The sequence below is a fragment of the Podarcis pityusensis genome (assembly GCF_964106645.2).
Source record: "Podarcis pityusensis genome assembly, chromosome: 13".
Lineage (NCBI taxonomy): Eukaryota > Metazoa > Chordata > Lepidosauria > Squamata > Lacertidae > Podarcis > Podarcis pityusensis.
Genome location: NC_138038.1, coordinates 17,712,918 through 17,737,985, shown reverse-complemented (window position 1 = coordinate 17,737,985; position 25,068 = coordinate 17,712,918). Strand labels below are relative to the sequence as shown.

At 47.7% G+C, this 25,068-nt stretch overlaps 1 protein-coding gene across 12 annotated transcripts in view; it reads left to right on the top strand.

Moving 5' to 3' along the window:
- The window catches only part of LOC308460505 (paired box protein Pax-6-like), a gene marked incomplete at its 3' end in the record, with an annotated part of 51,701 nt that extends 34,276 nt beyond the window's left edge, over window positions 1–17,425 (top strand). For 5 of the 12 annotated variants that reach the window (XM_080977002.1, XM_080977003.1, XM_080976998.1 and 2 more), the window contains exons 4-10: window positions 5,661–5,819; window positions 9,482–9,564; window positions 9,663–9,822; window positions 9,984–10,081; window positions 12,112–12,253; window positions 15,685–15,760; window positions 16,746–17,425. In XM_080977002.1, the coding sequence (XP_080833128.1) occupies window positions 5,661–5,819; window positions 9,482–9,564; window positions 9,663–9,822; window positions 9,984–10,081; window positions 12,112–12,253; window positions 15,685–15,760; window positions 16,746–16,902 (875 nt within the window). The other 7 variants (XM_080977006.1, XR_013978574.1, XM_080977005.1 and 4 more) reach the window with 7 other exon arrangements.
- Between the last annotated feature and the right edge of the window lie 7,643 nt (window positions 17,426–25,068).

Sequence of the window (25,068 nt, the reverse complement as noted above, 5' to 3'; positions counted from 1 at the left end):
TCTCGTCCTCTGTCGTCCCCTTCTCCTCCATCTTTCCCAACATCAGGGTCTTTTCCAGGGAGTCTTCTCTTCTCATGAGGTGGCCAAAGTATTGGAGCCTCAGCTTCAGGATCTGTCCTTCCAGTGAGCACTCAGAGCTGATTTCCTTCAGAATGGATAGGTTTGGTCTTCTTACAGTCCATGGGACTCTCAAGAGTCTCCTCCAGCACCATAATTCAAAAGCATCAATTCTTCAGCGATCAGCCTTCTTTTTGGTCCAGCTCTCACATCCATACATCACTACTGGGAAAACCATAGCTTTAACTATACAGACCTTTCTTGGCAAGGTGGAGGGGTCCTTAATGAAATCCTCAGCCCCAACCTCCTGACTCCTCTTGCTTTTTGCTAACCCATGAGGTTCTGCAGCCTTCTAAAACGATGAGAGCTGCCATTGCATAACATAAAGGGGGCTGGACTGGATCCCTTACCACTTGAGCATCGAACACTCCTGCCTAGAGCCTCAATTCCCACACCAGCTTTGTGTGCCGCCCAGCCTAGTATCTAGATGAGATATACTGCTCTTTCCTCCCCCTCCTTTCCCAGGCCACAGAGTTTCAGGAAGTCCATCCTGTTTATTGGGAGAGTTTATCTATCATTTGTAGATGAAAGAGGAAGTGCCCCAGATTGACCCTTGTGGGGAGTGATTGGTAACATCTGGAGACGCTTTGAGTGGTTTCCTATGATGATGATGATGATGATGATGATGATTAAATTTACTTAAACTTATTAGTCGCTTTTTTAATTTACAAAAAGTAACTCAAAGTGACTTACAGGCATACATGCATATGTAACAGAGAATTTTAAGACAGCATAAAATTAATCAGAGGATAACTTTAAGACAATTGCTGCTGAAATTCTAAATCACCTCCACCAAGTTTATGCCTGTGGCTTATTGCTCTCTAATAATGAAACAACTCATGTTGTGATAACCCCTGACAACTGCTGCTATCCTTCATGTGGTTGGGTCATGTGTCACAGATAATAATAATAATTTATTATTTATTTTCCCCAGCCACTCTGGGTGACTTCCAGCAAAATATTAAAATACAATAATTCATCAAATATTAAAAGCTTCCATAAACAGGGCTGCCTTCACATGTCTAAAAGTCAGATAGTTGTTTATTTCTTTGACATCTGGTGGGGGGGGGGCATTCCACAGGGCGGGTGCCACTACCGGGAAGGCCCTCTGCCTTATTTCCTTCCAGCAGCTAAACCAGACGTTGGTGGGTGTAGAACTGATAAGATGCCTTGTTAGTGACCTAGCCTTCTGTCCCCACCAAGACATCCAGGAAGCAAATATATGGCTTTTCATCTATTGTCTGAAAAACATGTCCAAATTATTTGATAACCAAATAGCCTTTGATTTCATGGAATTGTAGAGTTGGAAGGGACCACGAGGGACATCTAGTCCAACCCCCTGCAATGCAGGAATCTTTTGCCCAAGGTGGGGCTCAAACCCACGACCCTGAATTTAAGAGTCTCATGCTCTAGCAACTGAGCTAACTCTAAATATGCTGCACAATCTCTGTGGCCCATATTGTGCCCCTGTTCAGCCTATAGACCCACCCTGGTTATGTTACTTCTGATCCCCTTGATCACCCACCCGGTCTGGAGGAATCTCTCTGGTTTTGGTTTCTCTCTTCCAACCTGCTTCCAACCTTTCCGTTCATTTTACTCCTTTTCTGCATCGGTTGGCAAACGTTATTTTTCCGAAAACGTTGACGTGGAAATTCGTGTGCGCTTTCGTTTTCCTTTTCTCTGAACAGATGCGCCTTCTCAAGCAAGTTCCCCAAACACAATGCATTTTTATCAATTCCCCCACCCAAAAAACACACCCACTGTTATGCATGCTTTCGCCAATATACAATCATACCTCGGGTTGAATGTGCTTCAGGTTGAGTGTTCTCAAGTTACACTCCGCGGCAACCCGGAAGTAACGGAGCGCGTTACTTCTGGGTTTCACCGCTTGCGCATGCGCAGACGCTCAAAATGATGTCACGCGCATGCGCGGAAGCAGCAAAACGCGACCCACGTGTGCGCAGATGCGCACTTGTGTCTTCTGTTCTATTCAGGATGTGAACGGGGCTCTGGAACGGATCCCGTTCGCATCCCGAAGTACCACTGTATGCCTCTTTTTTTGGGGGGGTGCACATTCTTTTGGGTTTGATGAACTGCGTTTGAAAATGCAGAAAAGCACAGATTTTGAAGGACAGCTGTGCTTGGGTTCGCAGTGCAACTTGGATAGGGTCGCGTCTAAACACATTTCTGCCCCGTCCCTAACAACCCACACCACTTCCATCCCGATGTTCCGGGTTGTGTTATCGTGTGGTCCCCGTCTACAAAGACAGGCCATGCTACTGCTGTTTTTCTCTCTCTGTGTGTGTTTTTCTCTGTGTGTGTTCGTCCATCTGTGCTGTTTTTAGATCCTATGCATGGACTCCCCTCTTCTGACTTCCCTTCACTCCTCAACCTCTCCCCCCTCGGCCCCCTGCATCAACCACCACCACCACCGCCCCTCCCTCCCGCCTCATTTCCCCTCCGGGCTTATACAAGTGTGTTTCCTCCTTCTGCATTCTGCAAAGATCTCTCAGCAAAAAAAGAGAGAGAGAAAAAGCAGAGCTGATGGGGATGTGGGGAAGGAGCCGGGGCGAGTCGTGGGGGGGGGGGTGCGTTGGGGGCTGGGGCGGAAAGTGGAGCAGCGGGGAAAGGGGGAAGGGATCCTGACAACACTATGTCTGGGCCCGGGCCAAGCAGAGACACTCTTCACCAAGGGGGCCTTTTGGATCTCATTGCTTCGGGGGCTGCAAAGGACTCGGGGAAGGGGGGAGCAAGGGAGCAGGCAGTGTCGCCTCGCATTAGAGCACTGCGGCTGATGCCGTGGCTCTGCGTCGCCTGCGGAGATCTGAGTGCCTGGCTTCGCGGCGGCAGAAGAAAGGTCACCGTTCAGACCACATCTCCCCTGGGATAAAAAGGTTAAACCCTCGTGGGCTCCCTGAACCCGCCCACTGTCCCCCTCTCCTGGAGACCCCGGACCCCAAACCCGTGGTGCCCCTCCAGTCCCTTGCACTGCGCCAGCCACAAAGAAGTGTCCCCCGCCCCTCCATGCCCAACTCAGGAAACGCAAGAAAGACGCTTCGCCGAATGAGAACTTCTCGTTTGCAGAGGCCTCAACTCTTCAGCCTCATCAGCTCAGCCTCTCTCTCCCCTTCCTGCCTCCATTTGTTGGCTTTCCTCTCCCTGACTCTTAACCCCATATGTCTTGGGGTTGCAGTGGAAGAAAACTCTGGCAATTTCTCTACACACACAGACACCCAACGCTGCAACCGGCATCGGTTCTGCACCTTGAGTGTGCAGCGATGGATTAACGAATTCTTAACACCGACTAATTAATCATTCATTCACTCTTTATAAACTATTAACGAACAGTTGTCACTGTGAACAAGCACCATACCAGTTAGCCCTGGGGGGAAGAGACAGGATGAGAGAGGAGTGGGGGGGTGTGTGTGTGTGGAAAGCAAGGCTTAGAGGTCAGTAGCAGAGACACCAACTTCTCTGGAGGTTTGAGGGGGCCGGACGCGATGTCGTGACATGGGGCCCTCTGAACATTGAGGGGGCCGTGTCCCTCAAAAAAAGATTGGGGGATTGCATCGGCCCCCAGGAGCTAGAGCTCTTGGTCAGTAGGATGAAGGCATGTGGGGTGCAGGCCTGAGGTGGAAGATGTGGGGTTCGGGGTGGAGGAGTTTAGGGGTGTAACCCCCTGTGGCCTGGCTCTAGGTGTGAGGGTACCCTGGGCATGGTGCCCTTCACTGGCCCGGCTTGGTCAGCAAGGCCTTGGCAGAGTTAACGGGAGGCAAGTAGGGGAATACGTTTATATATTTTTAATTAATTTATATGCCACCCTTCACCCGAAGATCACAGAGCTGTTTATAGTATTTAAAACACATAATAACCAAAGTAACCAAGTGGATCCAGCCGCCGTTTTAATGTCTCATAGTGCGCCAGAGAAATGGTACACTAGAGCATCATGGGAAAACAAAATGGAGCGCCTATTGGGGCAACTGCCCAACTGTGCCAGTTTTTGCAGAGGCGATCAGGGCTTTCCTTACGTTCTAAAATCCGCCCCTAAAATCTCCCCTTTTGAGGTTGGAATAAAAATTATGCAGGTTCGATTCTGGTCCGACTTTGGCGAGTCTGCCAAATGTTATTTGGATAGGCTATTTCCCCACCCGACGTGGGAAATTTGTTTTCGTTGGGGAGGGTGGGTGGGAACTGGGGGAAAAGTAAGGTGTTTGTGGGATGTGGTGGGGAGACACACAGTGCACAGTTTAACTCTGGGATTGGCTCCTGCCTGTGACAGCCTGAATGGCTTTCAAAGAGGATCGGACAAATTCATGACTGTGCAGGGTTTCAGACAGGCTTCTCTTAGGCATAGATGAAGATGCAGGGGGTTGAACCCGGAATCTTCTGTATGCAAATGAGACGCTGTGCCAATGAACTGTAGCCCTTCCTCAGAAGTCCTGGGTTCAGATTTGCAGTGGGTCACTGATGTGCTGAGAGAACCGGCACAGTTTAGTAGTTTGAGCGTGTGGCTAGGACTGTGGATCCTTGGCTTCAAATCAGTGCACAGCTATGAAGCTCACTGGGAGACCTTGGGCCAGTCACTGTCTCTCAGCCTAGCCTCCCTCACAGGGTTGTTGTGAGGATAACATAGGGGGAGGTGGGACCATGCGCACTACTGACTTGAGCACCTTAAAGAAGGGGTGAGATATACACCTTTAGACGCCGGGTGAAAACATTCCTCTTCAACCAGGCCTTTGGCAAGAAATATCCTTTTAAATGTGCTCGAGGAGGGGAATTACTGGTTTGCTTTTGTTCTTATTTTTATTATGTATTTTATATATATATATATATATATATATACACACACACACACACACACACACACACACTGTATGGTGGTACCTCGGTTCTCAAATGTAATCTGTTCCGGAAGACCGTTCGAGTTCTGAAATGTTTGAAAACTGAGGCACAAAGGGCTGTCTGCAGATTCAATTGAGAAAATTGAAAAAGACACAGCGGAAGCCATTTGATTTCCGAGGTGCGTTTGAAAATGGAAGCATTTACTTCTGGGTTTTCGGCGTTTGGGTTACAAAACGTTTGTCAAGGGAGACGTTCGAGAACCAAGGTACTACACTGTATATTGTAATTTTATGTTGCGAACTGGCCTGAGATCTGCGGATGAAGGGTGGTATAATGATGATGATGATAATAATAATAATAAATAAAATAATGATGATGATGATAATAATAATAATAATAATAATAATAATAACAACAAATAAAATAATGATGATGATGATAATATAATAATAATAATAATAATAATAATAATAATACAGCTGACCAGGATTTGAACCTGGATCTCCCCAGTCCTAGCCTACCATACTACTAGTTTATTCTCAATAACAGTTACAACCACCTTGCACATTTATCATGCAATAGGAATCATGATTAATAAATGAAGATGAGGGTAAATAAATGAAAATGAAAATGTAAGGGTGTGTGTGTGTGTGTGTGTGCCTTCCTTTCTTCATATCTCCATTCTGCAATCCACCCACCAGATAGTTGCCAGCAGCTGGAGAGTGGCTTGGACCCTGAGCACCCGCAAGGCGCAAGCACCCAAGACCTAGATGAGTCCCAAATCCGTTTGCAGCTGAAGCGCAAATTGCAAAGGAACCGGACGTCTTTCACCCAGGAGCAGATAGAGGCGCTGGAGAAAGGTGAGGAAGGGACAAAGGTGGCTGACAACAGGTGAGGTTGCCAGCTGGCTAGAATTTCATCTTTCTGGTTAGCAGCCCGAATCGGAGCATTTTGAGCGAGAGAAAGAAAAACGGCGTCCGCTGTTTTCACTGTTAGCAGATGCGTGTGCACATCGTGTGTGCGCATTAACTGAGGTGCAACTGAGAGAGCTTTTCTTAAAGGTAAACAATGCAGACTCATCCATTCCACATTGAACACATGTCAATTGCCTCTGATAAACGGTGGGCAGAGGTGGGCAGCACCACTTTCTGTCTGCACATATGTGCCGTCGCCACCTTACAATTCATAGCTAATTATAGTCCAACCCCCTGCAATGCAGGAATATGCAGCTGTCCCGTACGGGGATCAAACCTGCAACCTTGGTATTGCCAGCCCCCCAACTGAGCTATTCAGAGAGCCATCCAGCTGGTTAGGCTTGGAGTCCAATACTTGAGTCCGCTTACCTTCACCCTGAGGTGCCTCTCAGCTGAGGGGCTGCCATCCTTATCAGGCAGGTTATGGCTGGAAATCTTATTATTCCATCCATATTTGATTTCCTACTTGAATAGACTGCACCATGTACGTGTGAATTAGGAAGGGTGCTAAAGATCCATGAAAAAGATTGTGTGTGTGTGTGCGAGCGTGTTTTATTGATGTGGGAGACCCATGAACCGCGCTAGCTTTCCATGGGTATAGCCTCTCAATTCTTCCCAAGTTGCAGTTCCCTCCAAATGGGGTGTGTGTCATCATGACGCTAAACAGGGTGACTCCTGTAGTCTCTTCCTTCTGTTACCTACACTGACTTGTTAGATGGCAGCAGATGAAGAAGATGGAGAGGGGGGAAACCAAGGTCTTTTTGATGCATCCTGGGATGCGGGTGGTGCTATAGGTTAAACCACAGAGCCTAGGACTTTCCGATCAGAAGGTTGGCGGTTCGAATCCTTGCGATGGGGTGAGCTCCCGTTGCTTGGTCCCAGCTGCTGCCAACCTAGCAGTTTGAAAGCATGTCAAAGTGCAAGTAGATAAATAGGTACCGCTCCGGCGGGAAGGTAAACGACGTTTCTGTGTGCTGCTCTGGTTCGCCAGAAGTGGCTTGGTCATTCTGGCCACATGACCTGGAAGCTGTGCGCCGGCTCCCTCGGCCAATAAAGTGAGATGAGCGCCGCAACCCCAGAGTCGGCCACGACTGGACCTAATGGTCAGGGGTCCCTTTGCCTTTAAGAACATCCCATTCAAACAGGAGTTGCAGATAAGGCACCAGTGCTGCCACGAGTGCAACTTTTAAAACTCCCCTGGCGCTGTCGGTGGCGGCAGAAGAATTTTTTGTGGGAAGACACAGTTACGCTCAGTATGGATCGTACTAAATCTCACACAGTGGATATCCTTAAACTTCCGAACAACTGGACAGTGTGATTTAGATTGATATTTTGTTTTCCGAAAAACCAGGCTCCTCTCATGAGAAACGGTAACTCTGTGTATGTTCAGAGGCACTTCGCTGACAATGTAATAAATTTTTTTAATCAGTTGCGGCAGTATTGTTATATCAAGATGGGATCTAAGAGGAGAAGATGTGTGTGGCCATCTGGTGGCCAGAGTGGTACTGCAGCCTTGATGCACAGCTTGCTTTCTTGACCTTGCATTGCAAGTGTGCCACTTTTAAACAATAAGCTGGTCTGCAGGGATAGGGGACCATTTTCACCCTGAAGGCTGCATTCTCTTCTGGCCAACCCGAGCATGGTGGACGGGGTCAGTGGGCAGAACTATGGATGTGGATTATGTACTGTAGGCTAGTTTCCACACATTCCCCGCTCTCTTACTCTCCATCTGGGTGAACAAGAGGCAGGAGCAGAGTTCAAGGACACATTCAAGCCAGGCAAAAACACTCAAGGAAGGTGTGGAGGAAGGCCTGAGGAGAGCAGGGGGGCTGTGGAGGGGTGTGGTCAAGGGCTGGACAGATTGGTCTAGAGCATCCTTTCTCAGCCTGTGGGTCCCCAGATGTTGTTGGACTACAACTCCCATCACCCCTAGCTGGCAAGGCCAGAGCTCAGGGATGATGGGAGTTGTAGTCCAACAACATCTGGGGACCCAAAGCTTGAGAAAGGCTGCTCTAGAGAGAGTTGTCTTTGCCCGCCAGGTCCTCCTGTATTGGAAGCAGAGAATCTGCAGCCCATGCTGCCTGCTTCTGGTAAAGGTAAAGGGACCCCTGACCATTAGGTCCAGTCGTGACCGACTCTGGGGTTGCAGCACTCATCTCACTTTATTGGCCGAGGGAGCCGGTGTACAGCTTCTGGGTCATGTGGCCAGCATGACTAAGCCGCTTCTGGTGAACCAGAGCAGCGTACGGAAACGCCATTTACCTTCCTACCAGAAAGGTATCTATTTATCTACTTGTACTTTGATGTGCTTTTGAACTGTTAGGTTGGCAGGAGCAGGGACCGAGCAATGGGAGCTCACCCCGTTGCGGGGATTCGAACCGCCGACTTTCTGATCAGCAAGTCCTAGGCTCTGTGGTTTAACCCACAGCGCCACTCGCGTCCCCCTGCTTCTGGTAGTAGGTGCTAGTCTTTCTGTTTAACAGAAAGCTTCTGATCCTCTGCTTCTGATCAAAGGGGCCTTGCCTGCTTCGGCAGCTGTAGATTTCTACGGCACAGGGAATGTTGGTTCTTGCAGAGCTCCTGGACCAGAGTCCTCGGAGTCAGAGAAGCGATGCTGCTTGGCAGAGTGGCTTCCTCCTGAACTGGTCCAAGCAGGCCTAATCATGGCTGGCGCCATGGGCAATTCCTCAAAGACCAAGGTCTCATCCCCTGAAGAGGGGAAGTTAGATCCTATGGGCATGACAATAGGTGACGCAGTGGATGACATCTGCAGGGCTGTTAAACCCCAGCAGAAGATTGAGAGCATCTCTGTGGAAGTAAACAGCAGGTGTGAGCTAGCTGGAGAATGCAATACCCCTGTGCTCCACTAGTGGGCAGGACGGAGATGATTCTACGCTGCCACCCTTCCAATACATACCCTACTTGTTGTGTTCAGCTATAGTCAGAAATAGTCACCAGCCTGTGGTACAGTTTTGCAGATTGATTCAGATATACTTTGCTGGCGCGATAAGGAATTTGAGCGCTGACAAAGTAATATGGCAGTCCTGTGCCCCTTAAGGGGACGCAGGTGACGCTGTGGGTTAAACCACAGATCCTAGGGCTTGCCGATCAGCAGGTCGGCGGTTCGAATCCCCGCGACGGGGTGAGCTCCCGTTGCTCGGTCCCTGCTCCTGCCAACCTAGCAGTTCGAAAAGCACATCAAAGTGCAAGTCGATAAATAGGTACCACTCCAGTGGGAAAGTAAACGGCATTTCTGTGCGCTGCTCTGGTTCGCCAGAAGCGGCTTAGTCATGCTGGCCACATGACCTGGAAGCTGTACGCTGGCTCCCTCGGCCAATAAAGCAAGATGAGCGCCGCAACCCCAGAGTCGGTCACGACTGGACCTAATGGTCAGGGGTCCCTTTACCTTTTATGCCCCTTAAGGCATGCTATAATAGGGTGTAAGAACATGGGAGTAGGTTCTACTTCACCAGGGGCTATAAATGATGGGGAAACAGGGGGAACATGTCTCCAAAACTCTGACTCCCTTGCCCTCCCATCTTCCTCAGAATTTGAGCGCACTCACTACCCCGACGTCTTTGCCCGTGAACGCCTGGCAGCAAAGATCGACCTCCCGGAGGCCCGGATCCAGGTATGGCAAGGGGATCCGCTCGGCTGTGGGACAGGCCAACCTACGCTTCCTTCTCATTCCCCGTTGATTCCATTCCACTGTTCTTCCCCCCCGTCCAGGTCTGGTTCTCCAACCGCCGAGCTAAGTGGCGCCGGGAGGAGAAGCTGAGGAACCAGAGGCGCCAGGCGGGGGGCACCGGGGGCCACCTGAGCATAAACAGCAGTTTTGGCTCTGCGGGCAGCACTGTCTACCAGTCCCTCCCCCAGCCGACGGGGTCAGGTGAGGGCCGTGGACCCGGCTGACTCGTTCCCATTCCCCCATTCTTTCTTGGCTAACCCATCCCTGTCTGTTTCAGGGAGGCCCTGTTGAACATGGCCCTGGCCCCCAGTAAGAAGGGCTATCCACCACTGACAACCACATGACTTCTCTCTCTGTTACAGGCACCATGTTGGGCCGTACGGAAAGCGCCCTCAGCAACAACTATGGCGCCCTTCCGCCCTTGCCCACCTTCTCTATGGCCAACAGCCTCCCTATCCAGGTAAGCTTCTCAGAACCCCTTCTCAGGCTGAAGACCACATTCCCATAGCTGTCAACCTTCCCTTTTTTGTGGGAAATTCCCTTATTCCAGCGCCGTTTCCCGTTGCTATCTCAGATTGTTAGATATCCTGTAGACTGTCCCTAGGACAGGTGAGGCTACTGATCCCTTATTTTCAGGGCTGCTGATCCCTTATTTTCAAATCTGAAAGTTGACAGCTATGCATTCCCTTCTTGGCAAGCTTCCGAGGGCCACATGCTGGGGCGGGTGGGGCCAAAGGCAAAAAGTGGGCGGGGCAACAGATGAGAATATTTCCTATTGTGCTAGAGGCGATAGTTCAGAGGTTCCCAAACTTATTTGGCCTACCCCCTGCCCCTGGAAATCTACCTTCTTTAAGCGAACAAACAGAAAGATGCAGTGACAAATGTGCATTCTTTTATGTATCTGCATTTCTACCTACGTCCTGCGACGTAGCAAAGGGAGATATTGTAAACCAGACACCTTGAAGCCGCAGCCTGCCTGCCATTGGACAAATAGGCAGGCAAGCGGCGGTCTGCTCCCTAGGCCTGGGTGAAGCCAAAAAGGGTCCACCCAATCCCAGGAAAGCCCCTCACCTCCAGCACGACTGCAGGATCCAGGGGAGGCGTTTTTTGCCATCCCACAACAGCACCTCACCTGGCGGTTAAGTGTCATTACACAACAGATAAAAATGGGTTTTCCTAATTTTCTTTTCTTCTTTTCTTTCTTAATGCTTCCACTGCCCCCTTATTTTTATCCAATAAGAATAAGAATAAGAATAAGAATTTATTATTTATTCCCTGCCCATCAGGCTGAGTTTCCCCAGCCACTCTGGGCGGCTCCCAATCGAGTGTTAAAACCAATACAGCATTAGATATTAAAAACTTCCCTAAACAGGGCTGCCTTCAGATGTCTTTTAAAGATAAGATAGCTGCTTATTTCCTTCACATCTGAAGGGAGGGCGTTCCACAAGGCGGGCGCCACTACTGAGAAGGCCCTCTGTCTGGTTCCCTGTAACCTCACTCCTCGCAATGAGGGAACCAACGCTACGCAATTGCACCTGAGGCTACTACTGCCCCCTGGATCATTCCAGTGCCCTCGCCCTGCCCACTTAGGGAAACACTGGGCTAGTTTATTTATTTTATTATTATTATTTATTGAATTTATATACCGCCCTATACCCGGAGGTCTCAGGGCGGTTCACAGAATAAAATCAAGATATAAAACAAAACAAAAAAACCTAATAAAAATAAAAACAACAATCCAATAGCCTGCCTGCAAAAAAACCAAAACATTTTAAAAGGGCATAGGATGTAAAATCGGATCAACCAAAGGCCTGGTTAAAAAGGAACGTTTTTGCCTGGCACCTAAAGGTGTATAATGAAGGTGCCAGGCAAACTTCCCTGGGGAGAGCATTCCACAGATGGGGAGCCACTGCAGAGAAGGCCTGTTCTTGTGTTGCCACCCTCCGGACCTCTTGAGGAGGAGACACATGAAGGAGGGTCTCAAAAGATGATCTCAGGGTCCAGGTATGTTCATATGGAAAGATGCGGTCCTTGAGGCATTGAGGTCCTGAGCCATTTAAGGCTTTATAGGTCAAAACCAGCACTTTGAATTGGGCCCAGAAACTATCGTAATTGGTGGCTAGTGCAGTTGGACCAGGATCGGTGTAATATGCTCAAACCGTCTTGCTCCGGTGAGCAACCTAGCTGCTGAATTCTGCACCAGCTGAAGTTTCCGAACCATCTTCAGAGGTCTTCCATCCAGACGAGGAAGAGGCATTATTGGAGTTAATGATTCCATGTCCTAGCCAGGCAAAGACATCTGGGATGTGAAGCAGGACCAGTGAGGGGTGTGGCCTGGGAGAGGGGCGTGGCTGGAGGTGCCACACCCTGGAGCTGAAGACACCTGCCTTAAAGACACATGTTCAGGGCCAGGCAGGCAGGAAGGCTGATTGAGATCCTTTGCTACTGCTAACCTCCTTTCCTCTGTCGCATCTTGTCTGCCCCCAACAGCAGGCCGTGCCCCCCGTGGCCAGCCAGACGTCGTCTTACTCCTGCATGCTCCCCGGCGGCTCGTCAGTGCGAAGCTACGATTCATACACGCCCTCACAGCTCTCCTCTCATAACCTGAGCTCCAGCAACGGGGCCTCTACTGGTAATTGAAGGGCAGGGGGAATGGCTGGTGTGGAGCGAGGGAAGGGCACCAGGGATCTGGGATAAAGCAGGGTTTGCTGCAACTGGTGGGGAAGAGGAGATGGAGCATTGGTCAGCCACAGTTGCTTAACAGCCATGGGAAGTAACACCCCCCCCCAAAAAAAACCCCCCATATAGAGCCATGTAAGAAGAAGCACAAGGAACGCTGGAATCCTTCCTGGGCAGTGATTATATTGTGAAATGCATAATGTGGCTTCTAGTATGCATTTTTAGAAATCCCACCTTCTGCATAAAGCGTGAAGAAAATAAGTTTCCAGTCCTTGCCATGTTGGAGAGCTAGTTAAAAATGTGTGTTGTCAGCTTCTGCTAAAACAAACGCAGTGTGTTTTTCGCTTGTCAAGGCTGGTGTGCACATACGCCTAGCATAATTTCAGCTACCGCACTCTGACTTAGACTCTTCCTTTATAGAGACCACAAGCCAATAGTCAGCCCCAGGAAGGAAAAGATGCTGAACATGAAATTTCGAATTCTGCAAAAGGCTCCCCAAAGCCAAGCAACTGGGTGAAAGATGGAAGTGACTTATTTCTTTCTTTCAAATGGTCGGACATAATCCACTCCAGTTTTGGGATTTGGGGTGTGGCTGTCCAGCCCTGTCCTGCTGCACAGGAGCATAAGAAATTATATTCATTCAGACCATGATTGGTCCACCTAACGCAGTATGTGGCCGATACATTCACTGGCAGCAGTTCTCCAGGATTTCGGGTCAGAGTCGTTGTCACTAAGCTACAGCTTCAGAATAGAACTGCACCAGTGCTTTTGCTCTCTGCCATTTGAGCTCTGTGGGCATCAACCTTGATCTTGCCATTCCTTGTGTGTGAAGGAGCTTTGCCAGCGAGTGGGCTTCCCCTTCCCTGCAGTTTCCCTTTGCTCTGGCAAATGCTGAAGCACAGAGCAGCTCTTCATGCCTTGCTGCTTGCACAGCTGCAAATAAGCCCTGGAATGGAAGCTTCTCATGCTGTGGTGTTTGGACACTTTTGCCACAGGACTCTATTGTCTGCCTCCCATGCAAGCAGAAATATATTATTTGCAGAAGTGTACTCAATACGCAAGTTGGGACGCGGGCCAATAAAGCGAGATGAGCGCCGCAACCCCAGAGTCGTCTGCGACTGGACCTAATGGTCAGGGGTCCCTTTACCTTTACCATACTCAATACGCAGGTCATATCTTCCCTGACTTTCTTGCCCAATAGTCTGCAGGCAAGATAGGATAAGTTTCTATTTTAATTTCATAAGGATAGGGAAATCTCGATCAAACCTGAGTGACACAGAGAGGACAGACAAAAGAACTGGGGTAATGTAACATAACCTCCATACGCACTGTACTTTGAAAGCACATGGCATCCTGCAGATAATTCTGGGAACTATAATTTTTTTTGGTAGGTGCTAGGTATTGCAGCGTTGTCAAGGATAAGCTACAGTTCCCAGGATTCTTTGTGGGGAAGCTATGTGCTTTAAAGGTATGGTGTTTATGCATACCATGTGAGCTATGACCCTCAAAAAACAAGAACTGCAATATTGAATGCCTTTATTAGACTCTAGATTCTAATCTAACCTTAGAGCCACCTGTGTTTAGAAGCACCCGCGTCCCCCAGAACTCTTGCCTGTTAAAAAGCAAAGTGTGGACTTTTATACTGTTTTAAGTTCTTGCTTTTTCCTTCCAGCAGCTGCTGATATGTCTTGAGACACCCCACTTCCCCCCCCCCCACAGGCCAGAGTGTAAAAAATTAACAGCTGTATTCTTGTGCACATTTACCTGAGAGCAAGTTCCATCAAGCACAGTGGGACTTAATAGGACCACTCTGCAAATCAGGTGTATACATAAGCTTTTGGGGGGGGAAAAGCAAGCTAAGATATTTCAGGAGTCAGATAAGGAGTACCTAGACCATGGGTAGGCAAACTAAGGCCCAGGGGCCGGATCTGGCCCGATCGCCTTCTAAATCCGGCCTGCGGACGGTCCAGCAATTAGCGTGTTTTTACGTGAGTAGAATGTGCCCTTTTATTTAAAATGCATCTCTGGATTATTTGTGGGGCATAGGAATTTGTTCTTTTTCTTTTTTCAAAATATAGTCCAGTCCCCCACAAGGTCTGAGGGACAGTGGACTGGCCCCCTGCTGAAAAAGTTTGCTGACCCCTGACCTAGACTGTGCAGCAGAAAACCCTCTTCCACCTAGTGAAGCCATGTCTGTCTATAACCTCTGGATTCTCAGAGCAGGAGGCAGGCGTTTGTGTGGAAGTATTGAGCTGTTGGGAGGGGACATTTCACCTCCTTCCTGGCTGTCTTGATTTAGACAGCAGCGGGTAGTATACGGACCTGCCCTTCCTTTCACAAATTGCCGTTAACAAGGCAGTTGTTGAAACCAAAGGAGCAGGTCGCAACGTATCTTTCAGGGCCTCGAAAACCTCTGCAAGGAACTTGTCCTTCCTTAACCTTTGTCAGAATATTAATTCTTGCGTCGCCTTCCTTGCAGTCAGGTTAGTTCACTAGGGCAGAAACTTGGTTTGCTCCTCAAATCCTAAATGCTTTGCCTACAATAGGCCACTGACTCCAACATGTTTCGTTTTTCAGTTTGGCACAGTTGGTTCATGACGGTTGGTACCCAACGTATTTACTTCGTCCGTGCAAGGACAGATGGATGCTTGGGCAAATCCAAATTTGCTGCGGAGGGTTGGGGGAGCCCCTGGAACAGATTGGGGCGGGCATGCAGCAGGGAGAAGAGTAGGCAGTGTTCATACCCTCCAACATGTTGAGTCTCAAAACTGGGATGCAAGGCTTCCTGGCCGTGCTCCCGCGGGAGTCATGTGACCTGTGGGAGATCAAAGGAAGCACTTTTTTCTCGCCATGCCCCGAAAAAAGCACTTGAAGGTGCAAAATCGTGGCACCCCAAATGGTTGCCACGCTCTCGTGGGGGGAGGGGAAGTGTGATGTCCCGGGACACTTGTGGGGTATGAGAATTTGGTTGTGCAACCACTTTGCACCACTGAAACAAGCTACTTAGTGCTGCAACCCAATATTTATACAGTGGTACCTCGGGTTAAGTACTTAATTCGTTCCAGAGGTCCGTTCTTAACCTGAAACTGTTCTTAACCTGAAGCACCACTTTAGCTAATGGGGCCTCCTGCTGCTGCTGCCCCGCCGGAGCACGATTTCTGTTCTCATCCTGAAGCAAAGTTCTTAACCTGAAGCACTATTTCTGGGTTAGCGGAGTCTGTAACTTGAAGCGTATGTAACCTGAAGCGTACTTAACCCGAGGTACCACTGTACATTTATTTGCTGAACTGAAAAGACTGGGCTTTGCAGCCTGTAATGTTTGGAGGGATTCCTTCTATTTCCTGACTATTTCCCTCTTCTCTCTCTCTCTTTCTCTTTTTCTAGGGTTAATCTCTCCAGGAGTGTCTGTTCCTGTCCAAGTCCCTGGTGGGGACCCTGACCTTGCCCAGTATTGGCCAAGGTTACAGTGAGGAAAGAAGTGGAACAGGCTGGGGGGGGGATGGGGCGGGGGTGGAAACGGACGGCGGAAGGAAAGGGGGAGATGAATCGGCTGCTTACACGCCACACATTTAAAGCACATGGCTTCCCCCAGAGAATCTTGGGAAGTGTTAGTTCATCCCTGCCGGAGCTACATTTCACTGCGCCCTTAACAAACTATGATTCCCAGGATTCTTTGGGGGACATAATGTGCTTTAAACGTACAGTGTGTACAGAAGGGACTTTCCTTCCGCAGCGGGGAGGGGAATGGCAATATCTGGGGGAAGGAGCATTGGAGAGGGCCTTCCTCAACTTTGTGTATCTATGTTAGGCAACAACGTCTGTGTGTTTGGTGGCAGGTCTCCTCTGCCTCAGTGTGTGCATCATGCGTGCGCCATCGGGGGAGTGGGGACCGTCCTTTGGTCATCTTGTCTCTTTCTTCCCAATCCACATTCCGTCTCGCGACTTTCTCCTTCCCTCTCTTCCCTTTCCACCTCCCACCTTGCCCTTTAGATGGCACTAAGAGCTAGGGGAGCGGGGAAGGTGGAACTGCCGGAAGTATGGCAGGAAGAGAGAGGAAACATTGGGGATTCGGCACAAAGGATTGGGGGCAGACCGGGGAGAGAACCGATGACCCTTTGGGGAGCTGGAGGAAAGATTGAACCTTGAAAAGGCCGGACAAACCTTGAAATCTAAAGCAAACATCGGGGCAAGAAGAACTGTGGCAATGGCCACATTGGAATCCTGTGAAAATAATTGTCGAATTGAGTACCGGCGAAGGATCACATGGGGAAAATGACACACTAGTCCCCCTTCAAGCTGTTGCAAGGGGTGGAGGGTGGGCGGAATAAAACTGCAACCATTTGGAAGAATCACCACCATCATCTTAATATTGATATGCCGCCCATCTGACTGGGTTTCCCCAGCCACTCTGGGCAACTTCTGACAAAATATATTTGTTACCACAGCAGCATCAGTTTTAGACCTCCAAATCCACTTGTGTCTCCTTGGCCGCTCTGCCAGCTGAAGATCAGACGGCTCCTTACAGCTCTTCTGCATCGCTCTCTTTCTCTCTCTCGGTTGGACAGGACTTGCCAAGGGACAGTCTTCACCCACGGCGGCTAGAAAGAGCGCAGGGAGCAGCTTAACCGCTCAGCAATGCCCACTATCGCCAACAGACTTTGTGGTCGCCGTGATGTACCACGCGACGGAAGTTTCGTAAATCTGACCCTTGTCAGTTGGTGCCAAGCACTGACCCTTCCCATTTTCTGCCCCCCTGTAGAGTCTTATGGGATAGATGGCGTTTATACAAGGCCTTGCCCCCCCCTTGCAGATTGGGGACCGTTGCCGTAGCGTTACTTCCTGGGTGCGCGGAGTTCAGTCGCTCTTCCCCTTTGCAAGCCAGTCCTATAAACCGCTCCCCACCTGTCTCTTTGTTCACTCTGCCTCGCCTTCTCCGTTCCCCTCTTCTCGTCTCCCCGCATGGATTTCACTTAGCTGCGTTTTCACACGGATCCTGGAGGGCTAGGGACCCCCCTTTCTCTCTCTGACCTGCACAAAATGGCCCTCTGACCACCCACACATGCACGCTACCACCCGTAGGCGCAAACTGTTTTCACGTGTGTTAATAAAGGACCCGTGTAAATAACGCTGCGTGTGAGTCTGTGTGGTTCTGAGATGCGATCTCAGTTGTGGCCAGTGTGGCACAGTGGCAGAGAGACACCCCCCTGGGAGGAGAAGGTGGCCAACCTATAGATGTGAGGTCTGGAACAAGCTGGAACTCAACAAGAATTCAGTTCCGGCACCTGTCAGGTGGGCACCATTGCTATTATAAGAGATCAAGGGAGGTTTTCGTGGAGTTTCGGAACCTGTTTTTTTTTAAGGAAAATTGCACTCGCAGTTGTGGCTGCTGGCATGGTCATAGGCAATATGTATTTATGCAACAAAACACCACCACCACAAACTGGCTTGTAAGTATAAAACCAAATTTACTAGAATAGAGATAGACTTGTAACCATTCAAGCAACAAACATACTAAGGTGCCATGTGCAAAACAAAGCCTGGAGATACTGTAAACATGGAGTGGATAAATGTACAACTGTATCTTAACAAATTACATGTGCAACAAACGTTATACAGACTGGATAAATGAACCATTCAACAAGTAGCGTAAGTCCAATCACAGAACGGCAACCCCGTGCCGCCACAATGGCAAGGGTAGCACACTGGAGACTATGATAAAGTTTTTCAAAGCCACCAACTTGAATAATAATAATAATTTATTATTTATACCCCGCCCATGTGGCTTGGTTTCCCCAGCTACTTCAGGCGGCTCCCAACAGAATATTAAAAGCACGCTAAAACATCAAACATTAAAAACTTTCCTAAACAGGGCTGCCTTCAGATGCCTTCTAAAAGTCAGATTGTTGTTTATTTCTTTGACATCAGATGGGAGGGCGTTCCACAGGGCGGCCGCCACTACCGAGAAGGCCCTCTGCCTGGTTCCCTGTAACCTCACTTATCACAGTGAGGGAACCGCCAATAAATAAAAATACATAGCTAACTGAGGTTCTGCCCCCCACAACAAAAGGCCTGTACCCCTAACAAATGGCCTCCTCACCCCCCACCCCAAAAATCCTATCTACACCCATGGCTGCTGGGTCAAGAAAGGTGGTTATAAATTTGGGAGAAGCACGCCAAACAAAACAGAAGTTTGTTTGGCAGTCATTCCGATTTACTTGCACAGAGCTTAGTTGGAGGTTTGACTATCCTGGTCTTTATTGAGCATTCTCTCTTGTTTGTTTATGGGGCAGTTCTATGACAATAAGCATTCAGCCTCATTTGCTTACAGGATATTTACACATCTTCCCACTAATTGTTTCATTTGTTCCACAGTTTCCCATCTGCAAAGAGTTCCTTAAAAAAAAAAAAGCAGGTTTGTTGCACTTTATTCCGCTTTAATTTGTCCAAAGCTTAAATTTCTGTGCTCTGAATCCCTCCTGTGAAATAGTGGCAGTTTGTAGGCACCCTGAGTGTAAATAGGGGTGAGGGAAAACTTTGACTCTCCAGATGTTTCAGGATTCCATCTAATATCAGCCCGAGCCAGCATGACCGAAGGTTATGGGTGTTGTAGTACAGCAATGTTTGGAGGGCAGAAGGTTCCCATCTCTGATACAAAGGTAAGGGTAAAGGGACCCCTGACAGTTAGGTCCAGTCATGTCCAACTCTGGGGTTGCGGCGCTCATCTCGCTTTATTGGCCGAGGGAGCCGGTGTACAGCTTCTGGGTCATGTGGCCAGCATGACTAAGCCGCTTCTGGCAAACCAGAGCAGCACACGGAAACGCCATTTACCATCCCGCCGGAGCGGTACCTATTTATCTACTTGCACTTTGATGTGCTTTCGAACTGCTAGGTTGGCAGGAGCAGGGACCGAGCAACGGGAGCTCACCCTGTCTCGGGGATGCGAACCGCCGACCTTCTGATCAGCAAGTCCTAGGCTCTGTGGTTTACAGATACAAAGGTACTGATGATCAAAATAAGGATGCAGGAGAAATTTGATTCAGTTTGCATTTGAAGCAGAATCGATCAAATCTGCGCTTGCCGAAACAATATGAGAACCAAAACATACCTATTCTTCCAAATTCGCACCTATCCGAATTTTGTGATGCAGTTTTCCAACCAGAATTTACAGAATGTATATATAAGGGGAAAGTGTGCATTAACACATCCTATTAAGAGAAACTGCTTGCAAAAATGTGCACACTTGTCACAATTGCATACAAAAAAATGTATTTATTAGGAGATATAATGCTGAATAATTTTCATGAGCATTTAAAAAACCAAACCAAATTGCATATTGTTGCCAAAATGTGGAGAACTGAATTTCAGATTGGGGGGTGGGGAATGAGAAATGGAGAGAACTCACATTGGCAGATCATTCCATCCCCAACAAGGTATGGTAGCAAAGCAGATAAAACAAGGGAGGCAGCAAAATTTAACAAACACAAGTTTTAAGATTTATTAAAACAAAGCAAAACTCAAAAGCTCTTGAGATGGATGCGGTTGGATTATAGCTTTGGATATCATGTGTGAATTTTGAAAACCCTGTCCGTTACATGCCGTTATTACAGTTTGCTGCTGTTCTCTTTCTGATGTCTTCTTGTGCATCAACACATTTATAGCTATTTCAAGGGTGTTTTCTGTTTGTCCTATGCTCTTTGCTCAGCAAGCATCCTGCCCCTTACTCCACCCACTTTTTGGGGTGGTGTTTTTTCCTTGAGCGCATGAGAAGGAAAAGCAACTGTGCCTGTGGTTTTGGGGTGCTAAACAGCAGTGAGGTCTGTGTGTCTCATGGCTCTGGACCACGTGTAGACTTTGATAGGTTGAAGGCATTATATATATATATATATAATATCGCACACAAAAAAGAAATATAGAAGGAAAGAAATATCCATCACCTCCTAGCAACTAAAAAGGAAAAAAAAGAAAACAACAACAATAATGCATTTAATAGTTCTCACAATACATTTAACATAAAAATGACTTTTTTCTACTTCTATTTCTCATCAATTATTCACTGCCATATTATAACATGTTTTGGTTTTGATATTATTTATTCTATCCTAGGTTTTCCATCAGACTTAAAACTCCTGCTGAAGTTATTCAAATGCTGCTACAGACTTCATGCTGTCATTACTATTTTTCAGATAAATTTTAAAGACTTCCAATTTTGAGACAAATACTTCCTTTGATTTATTTTTTTATTCGGCATTCTCAGGAAGCTGTGCAATTGAAGAATCCAGATTTTTTCAATTCATTGGGTTATAACCAACTCAGTTTCCCGTTACTGAAATTGATAGGCCTAAGTCAGTTGTGTCCATTAATTTTAACGAGTCTGCTCCGAAAATGACTAGCATTGGATGCAACCCAGAGAAGCTTTGACTGAATTAGGAAAAGCAAATACTGACCATTGAATTGTGCAAATTTCAGTTTGTACCCTGGTTGCAGGGGTGTTTGTTTCTAGGTTTCACAGAGGTGACAATCGCAACTCTACAGTAACACAACTGCCTGTTTAGCTCACTGTGAAGACACAAACAAGAGCTTCAGTGTGACAAGAGATATCCATAACACCCCACTGGTGCCAGTGCCAGCTCCATGCTTTGGGGCAGCTATTGGGCACGATGCCCTTAGTGGGCCCTCATCTCATACTCATGCCCAGCCCTGCTGCCCTCTATCTCTACCTCTAAATCTTGGCCATGGAACCACCCAAGGCAAGTAGATGATGCCCATCCATCTCATTCTTGTCAGTGCATGATTAGAGAGGGCAGGTAGGCAGGAAGTAACAAGACAGAAGAGAAGCAGCAGGACAGGAAGTTCCAGGGGTTGGCCATTTGCAGCTGTATACGCCTTTGCTGCTGCTCAGTAATGCCTATCCCTGGCACCAACCTCAATTGCTGCTTTGATTTTGGACACTAAAGTTTTGATGCTAAATGGGTGTAAGGGGTACGTTGCTTGGAACAGCAGCTGGTACACAAAACCTATAGGTATTATTGCGAGCCTTCATCTTGAGAATATTGCAAAAGAGTTTGGGGGGGGTGTCACACACTTTCTAGGACAGTTGCTTGATTAAAGACATCTTTATCAGTGAGTCGTGTGAGTTTTAGTTGATTAAGAAGTTTACTAGACTAGTTAGCTGGTTAAATTTTCCAAGTGAGAAAAACGTTTTTTATAGAAATATTTATTTGCTTTTCAAACGCTCTGTGCTTGCGTTGCAACAGCCATTAGGTCAGAAGAGCCATCTTACAAATACACCACTTTTGTGCCCTCGGGTAATCAGTCGTAGGCTGTGACATGACCTCAATTAAATAAGCCTTGACAAAATAGGTGATAACTTTAAGGGGATTTTTTTGGTCAATGATCAGCTACAGTAATAAATTTTAAAATGTTTTGGGCAACTTTGAAAAAGGGTGCCCCAATTAATCAGGCAGTTGGCAAGATTCTTAGCAATTATTTTTAACACAGCTGACATGCGCTATCTTTAAAGCATGTTTGAAGTACATTCACGCCCCAGTCAAAGAATTCTGGGCACTGTTTGTTAAAGGTTGCTGGGAAGAGTAACTCTGCGAGGAGCAGTAAACAACTGAAGCAGTTGGAAGTTTCTGAGTTGTCTTAAATCGCAGCATACCTGCTGCTTCCAGGGGATTGGGGAAAATTGCATCATTCATTCATTTCACAAGATTTGTATGCTACATACAAATAAAGAACCCCAAAAAGGTTTACAAAAATGACAACATTGTGATGCAGACCATGAGGCAAGCAAGGAAACCTGTATAAGATGTTATGCAGGAAGGAGTGGGATGAAAGGAGGGGAACATCTCCTCCCATCCAATCCCCATTCTTTTTGTTCTATAAGGATGTAATCTATTAGGCTTCAGCAGTCACACAACAATCAGAAGTTCAATAAGTGAAGCTGTTCCCATCCCTGCTCATCCATGCTGGAGGGAAAACTGTACTTGCTGAATTTCAACCCAGGACAAAGCTTATTTAATACAAGTCGCAAGATGCCCAGTCAGAAATGCCGCCATTCCTTAAAAAGGTGGAAGGGGGAACTGGGAAACTGGCAATGACATCGGCAATTCCAAATCCTGGGCTCTCAGTCTGTGCTCAGAGTAACATCGGGTCCTATTTTCTTCGGAAGGTAATTTGGTACTGTTTGCAATGTCTTTCTTCTCATGGCTGGGTCTATTCTTAGTTCCTGTTTATTCGCAGACCCCCCACCCCGCCCCGTCCTCCCAACAGCAAGATGTGAGAACCACAAAACACACCACACCCTCCTGAGATTGGAGCACCTGCAAGCAGGAAGTGGTTGGAGGCAGTTGGCCAAGGGTGGGGGACCACTTTGTGCATGTGTTTTTGAGTATGCGCCAAGGTGCGGTTGAAGCGGGGACTGGGCACCGGTTCCCAAAAGGTACCGCCAACTTGGGAGATGCTGCAAAGGGTTGTGGGAGGAATGTGCCCTCCGTGAGCACTCTCTTGAGAATTGGAGCAGAGGACTAGGGCGTTCGAATTTAGAAAAAATATCAAAATAAGCAGGGAAGGAATCACCACCTCAGGGGTCAGCAACCTTTTTCAGCAGGGGGGCGGTCCACCATCCCTCAGACCATGTGGTGGGCCGGACTATGTTTTGGAAAAAAAATATGAATTTCTATGCCCCACAAATAACCCAGATATGCATTTTAAATAAAAGCACACATTCTACTCATGTAAAAACACCACGCAGGCCCCACAAATAACCCAGAGATGCATTTTAAATAAAAGGACACATTCGACTCATGTAAAAACACGCTGATTCCCGGACCATCCGCAGGCCGGATTTAGAAGACGATTGGGCTGCATCTTGCCCCAGGGCCTTAGGTTGCCTACCCCTGCCCCACCCTATAAAATTTATATACTGCTTGATTGAAGGGGGGGCAAGCCCTCAAGGCGAATTACAAAATAATAAAACAAGTTTCCAACAACAATTAAAAACCTTCGGAAATAATTAAAATTGATGATAAGCTAGAGGTGCATAAAATCATGCGTAAGTGTGTAAAATAATTAACGGTGTAGAGAAAATGGATGGAAGTTTTTTTTATCTCTGGTCACACCCATGTCCTAAGTTTAAAGCACCCAGCTCCTGCAAAGAATCATGGGAGCTGTGGATTACCCTTCACAGGACCACAATTCCCTATACCCTTAACAAACTACAGTTCCCAGGATGCTTGGGGGGGGGGAGCTATGTGTTTTAATGTGCTCTGGGATATGACTCTTCATTAGAAGACACCCAAGGGTTCCCAAGACAAAGCACACAGCAGCGCACAGATTAAAAACGATGCAATTTGCTACCAGAAGTGGTTGTGATTACATACAGTGGATCTCCCATGATTTCAGAAGGGACGCTTTCAGCCCCAGCTGGAGATGGCAAGGACTGAACCTGGGATCTTCTGAGACCCACTCTAGCACTGGGCTGTAGCTCTTGCCCCATCGCATCAACTGTTAGCAAGCATGGGAACACAAGAAGAAACCTCAATCAGAGTCACAGCATTGGTCCATTCAGATCAGCATTCTCGATAGGCAGCGTCTTTCCATGGTTTCAGGCAGGGGTCACTGCTAACCCTCCCTGGAGAGGCCAGGGATTTGAACCTGGGACATTCTCCATGCAAATCACATGCTCTGCCACTGAGATATATGGCCCCCGCTACTCCAGGGTGAAGACAACACATCCTTTGCTGTGTGCCTATAGGTGGCTTGAAACCAATCGAGTGTTTTAAGTTGAATTAAATTGTTTAAACCAGGGATGGACAACAGGTAGATCGCAATCTACTGGTAGATCGCCGGATGCTTTCGGCAGATTGCGGGACCCCTGAGACACCCACCCCAAAAAAGCTCAACAACTTACAACTTAGATTTCCCAGAAAAAGCTCAACAACTTTGGTCAATCCAGTGGGTAGATTACCGCCAGTTTTTTTTTATTACAGTGGGAGTAGATCACAGTCCAGCATCTTAAAAAGCAGAGACATAACCTTGCCAACAAAGGTCCGTATAGTTAAAGCTATGGTTTTCCCAGTAGTGATGTATGGAAGTGAGAGCTGGACCATAAAGAAGGCTGCTTTTGAATTATGGTGTTGGAGGAGACTCTTGAGAGTCCCATGGACTGCAAGAAGAGCAAACCTCTCCATTCTGAAGGAAATCAGCCCTGAGTGCTCACAGGAAGGACAGATCCTGAAGCTGAGGCTCCAATACTTTGGCCACCTCATGAGAAGAGAAGACTCCCTGGAAAAGACCCTGATGTTGGGAAAGATGGAGGGCACAAGGAGAAGGGGACGACAGAGGACGAGATGGTTGGACAGTGTTCTCGAAGCTACCAGCATGAGTTTGACCAAACTGCGGGAGGCAGTGGAAGACAGGAGTGCCTGGCGTGCTCTGGTCCATGGGGTCATGAAGAGTTGGACATGACTAAACAACAACAGATCACACTCTCTTGGAAGTTGGAGAAGCCTGGTTTAAACTAACACATCTTTGTGTTCATCTACATGTCACTTGCATTATGTACACACACTTTGAACACATTAGTGTACATGCTAATTCCCTCTTAGGCAGCTTTTTTTCAATTTTAAAAAGTCACATACACAAAGAGGGGAGGGGGAGAATGGTCACAATCCACACGCAATGCGCCTGAAAATTTACCCCTCTGGTTTGCCCAAACTGCAAGGACGTAAGAGTAGCCTTGTTCAAAGATTTAAATTTCCCATT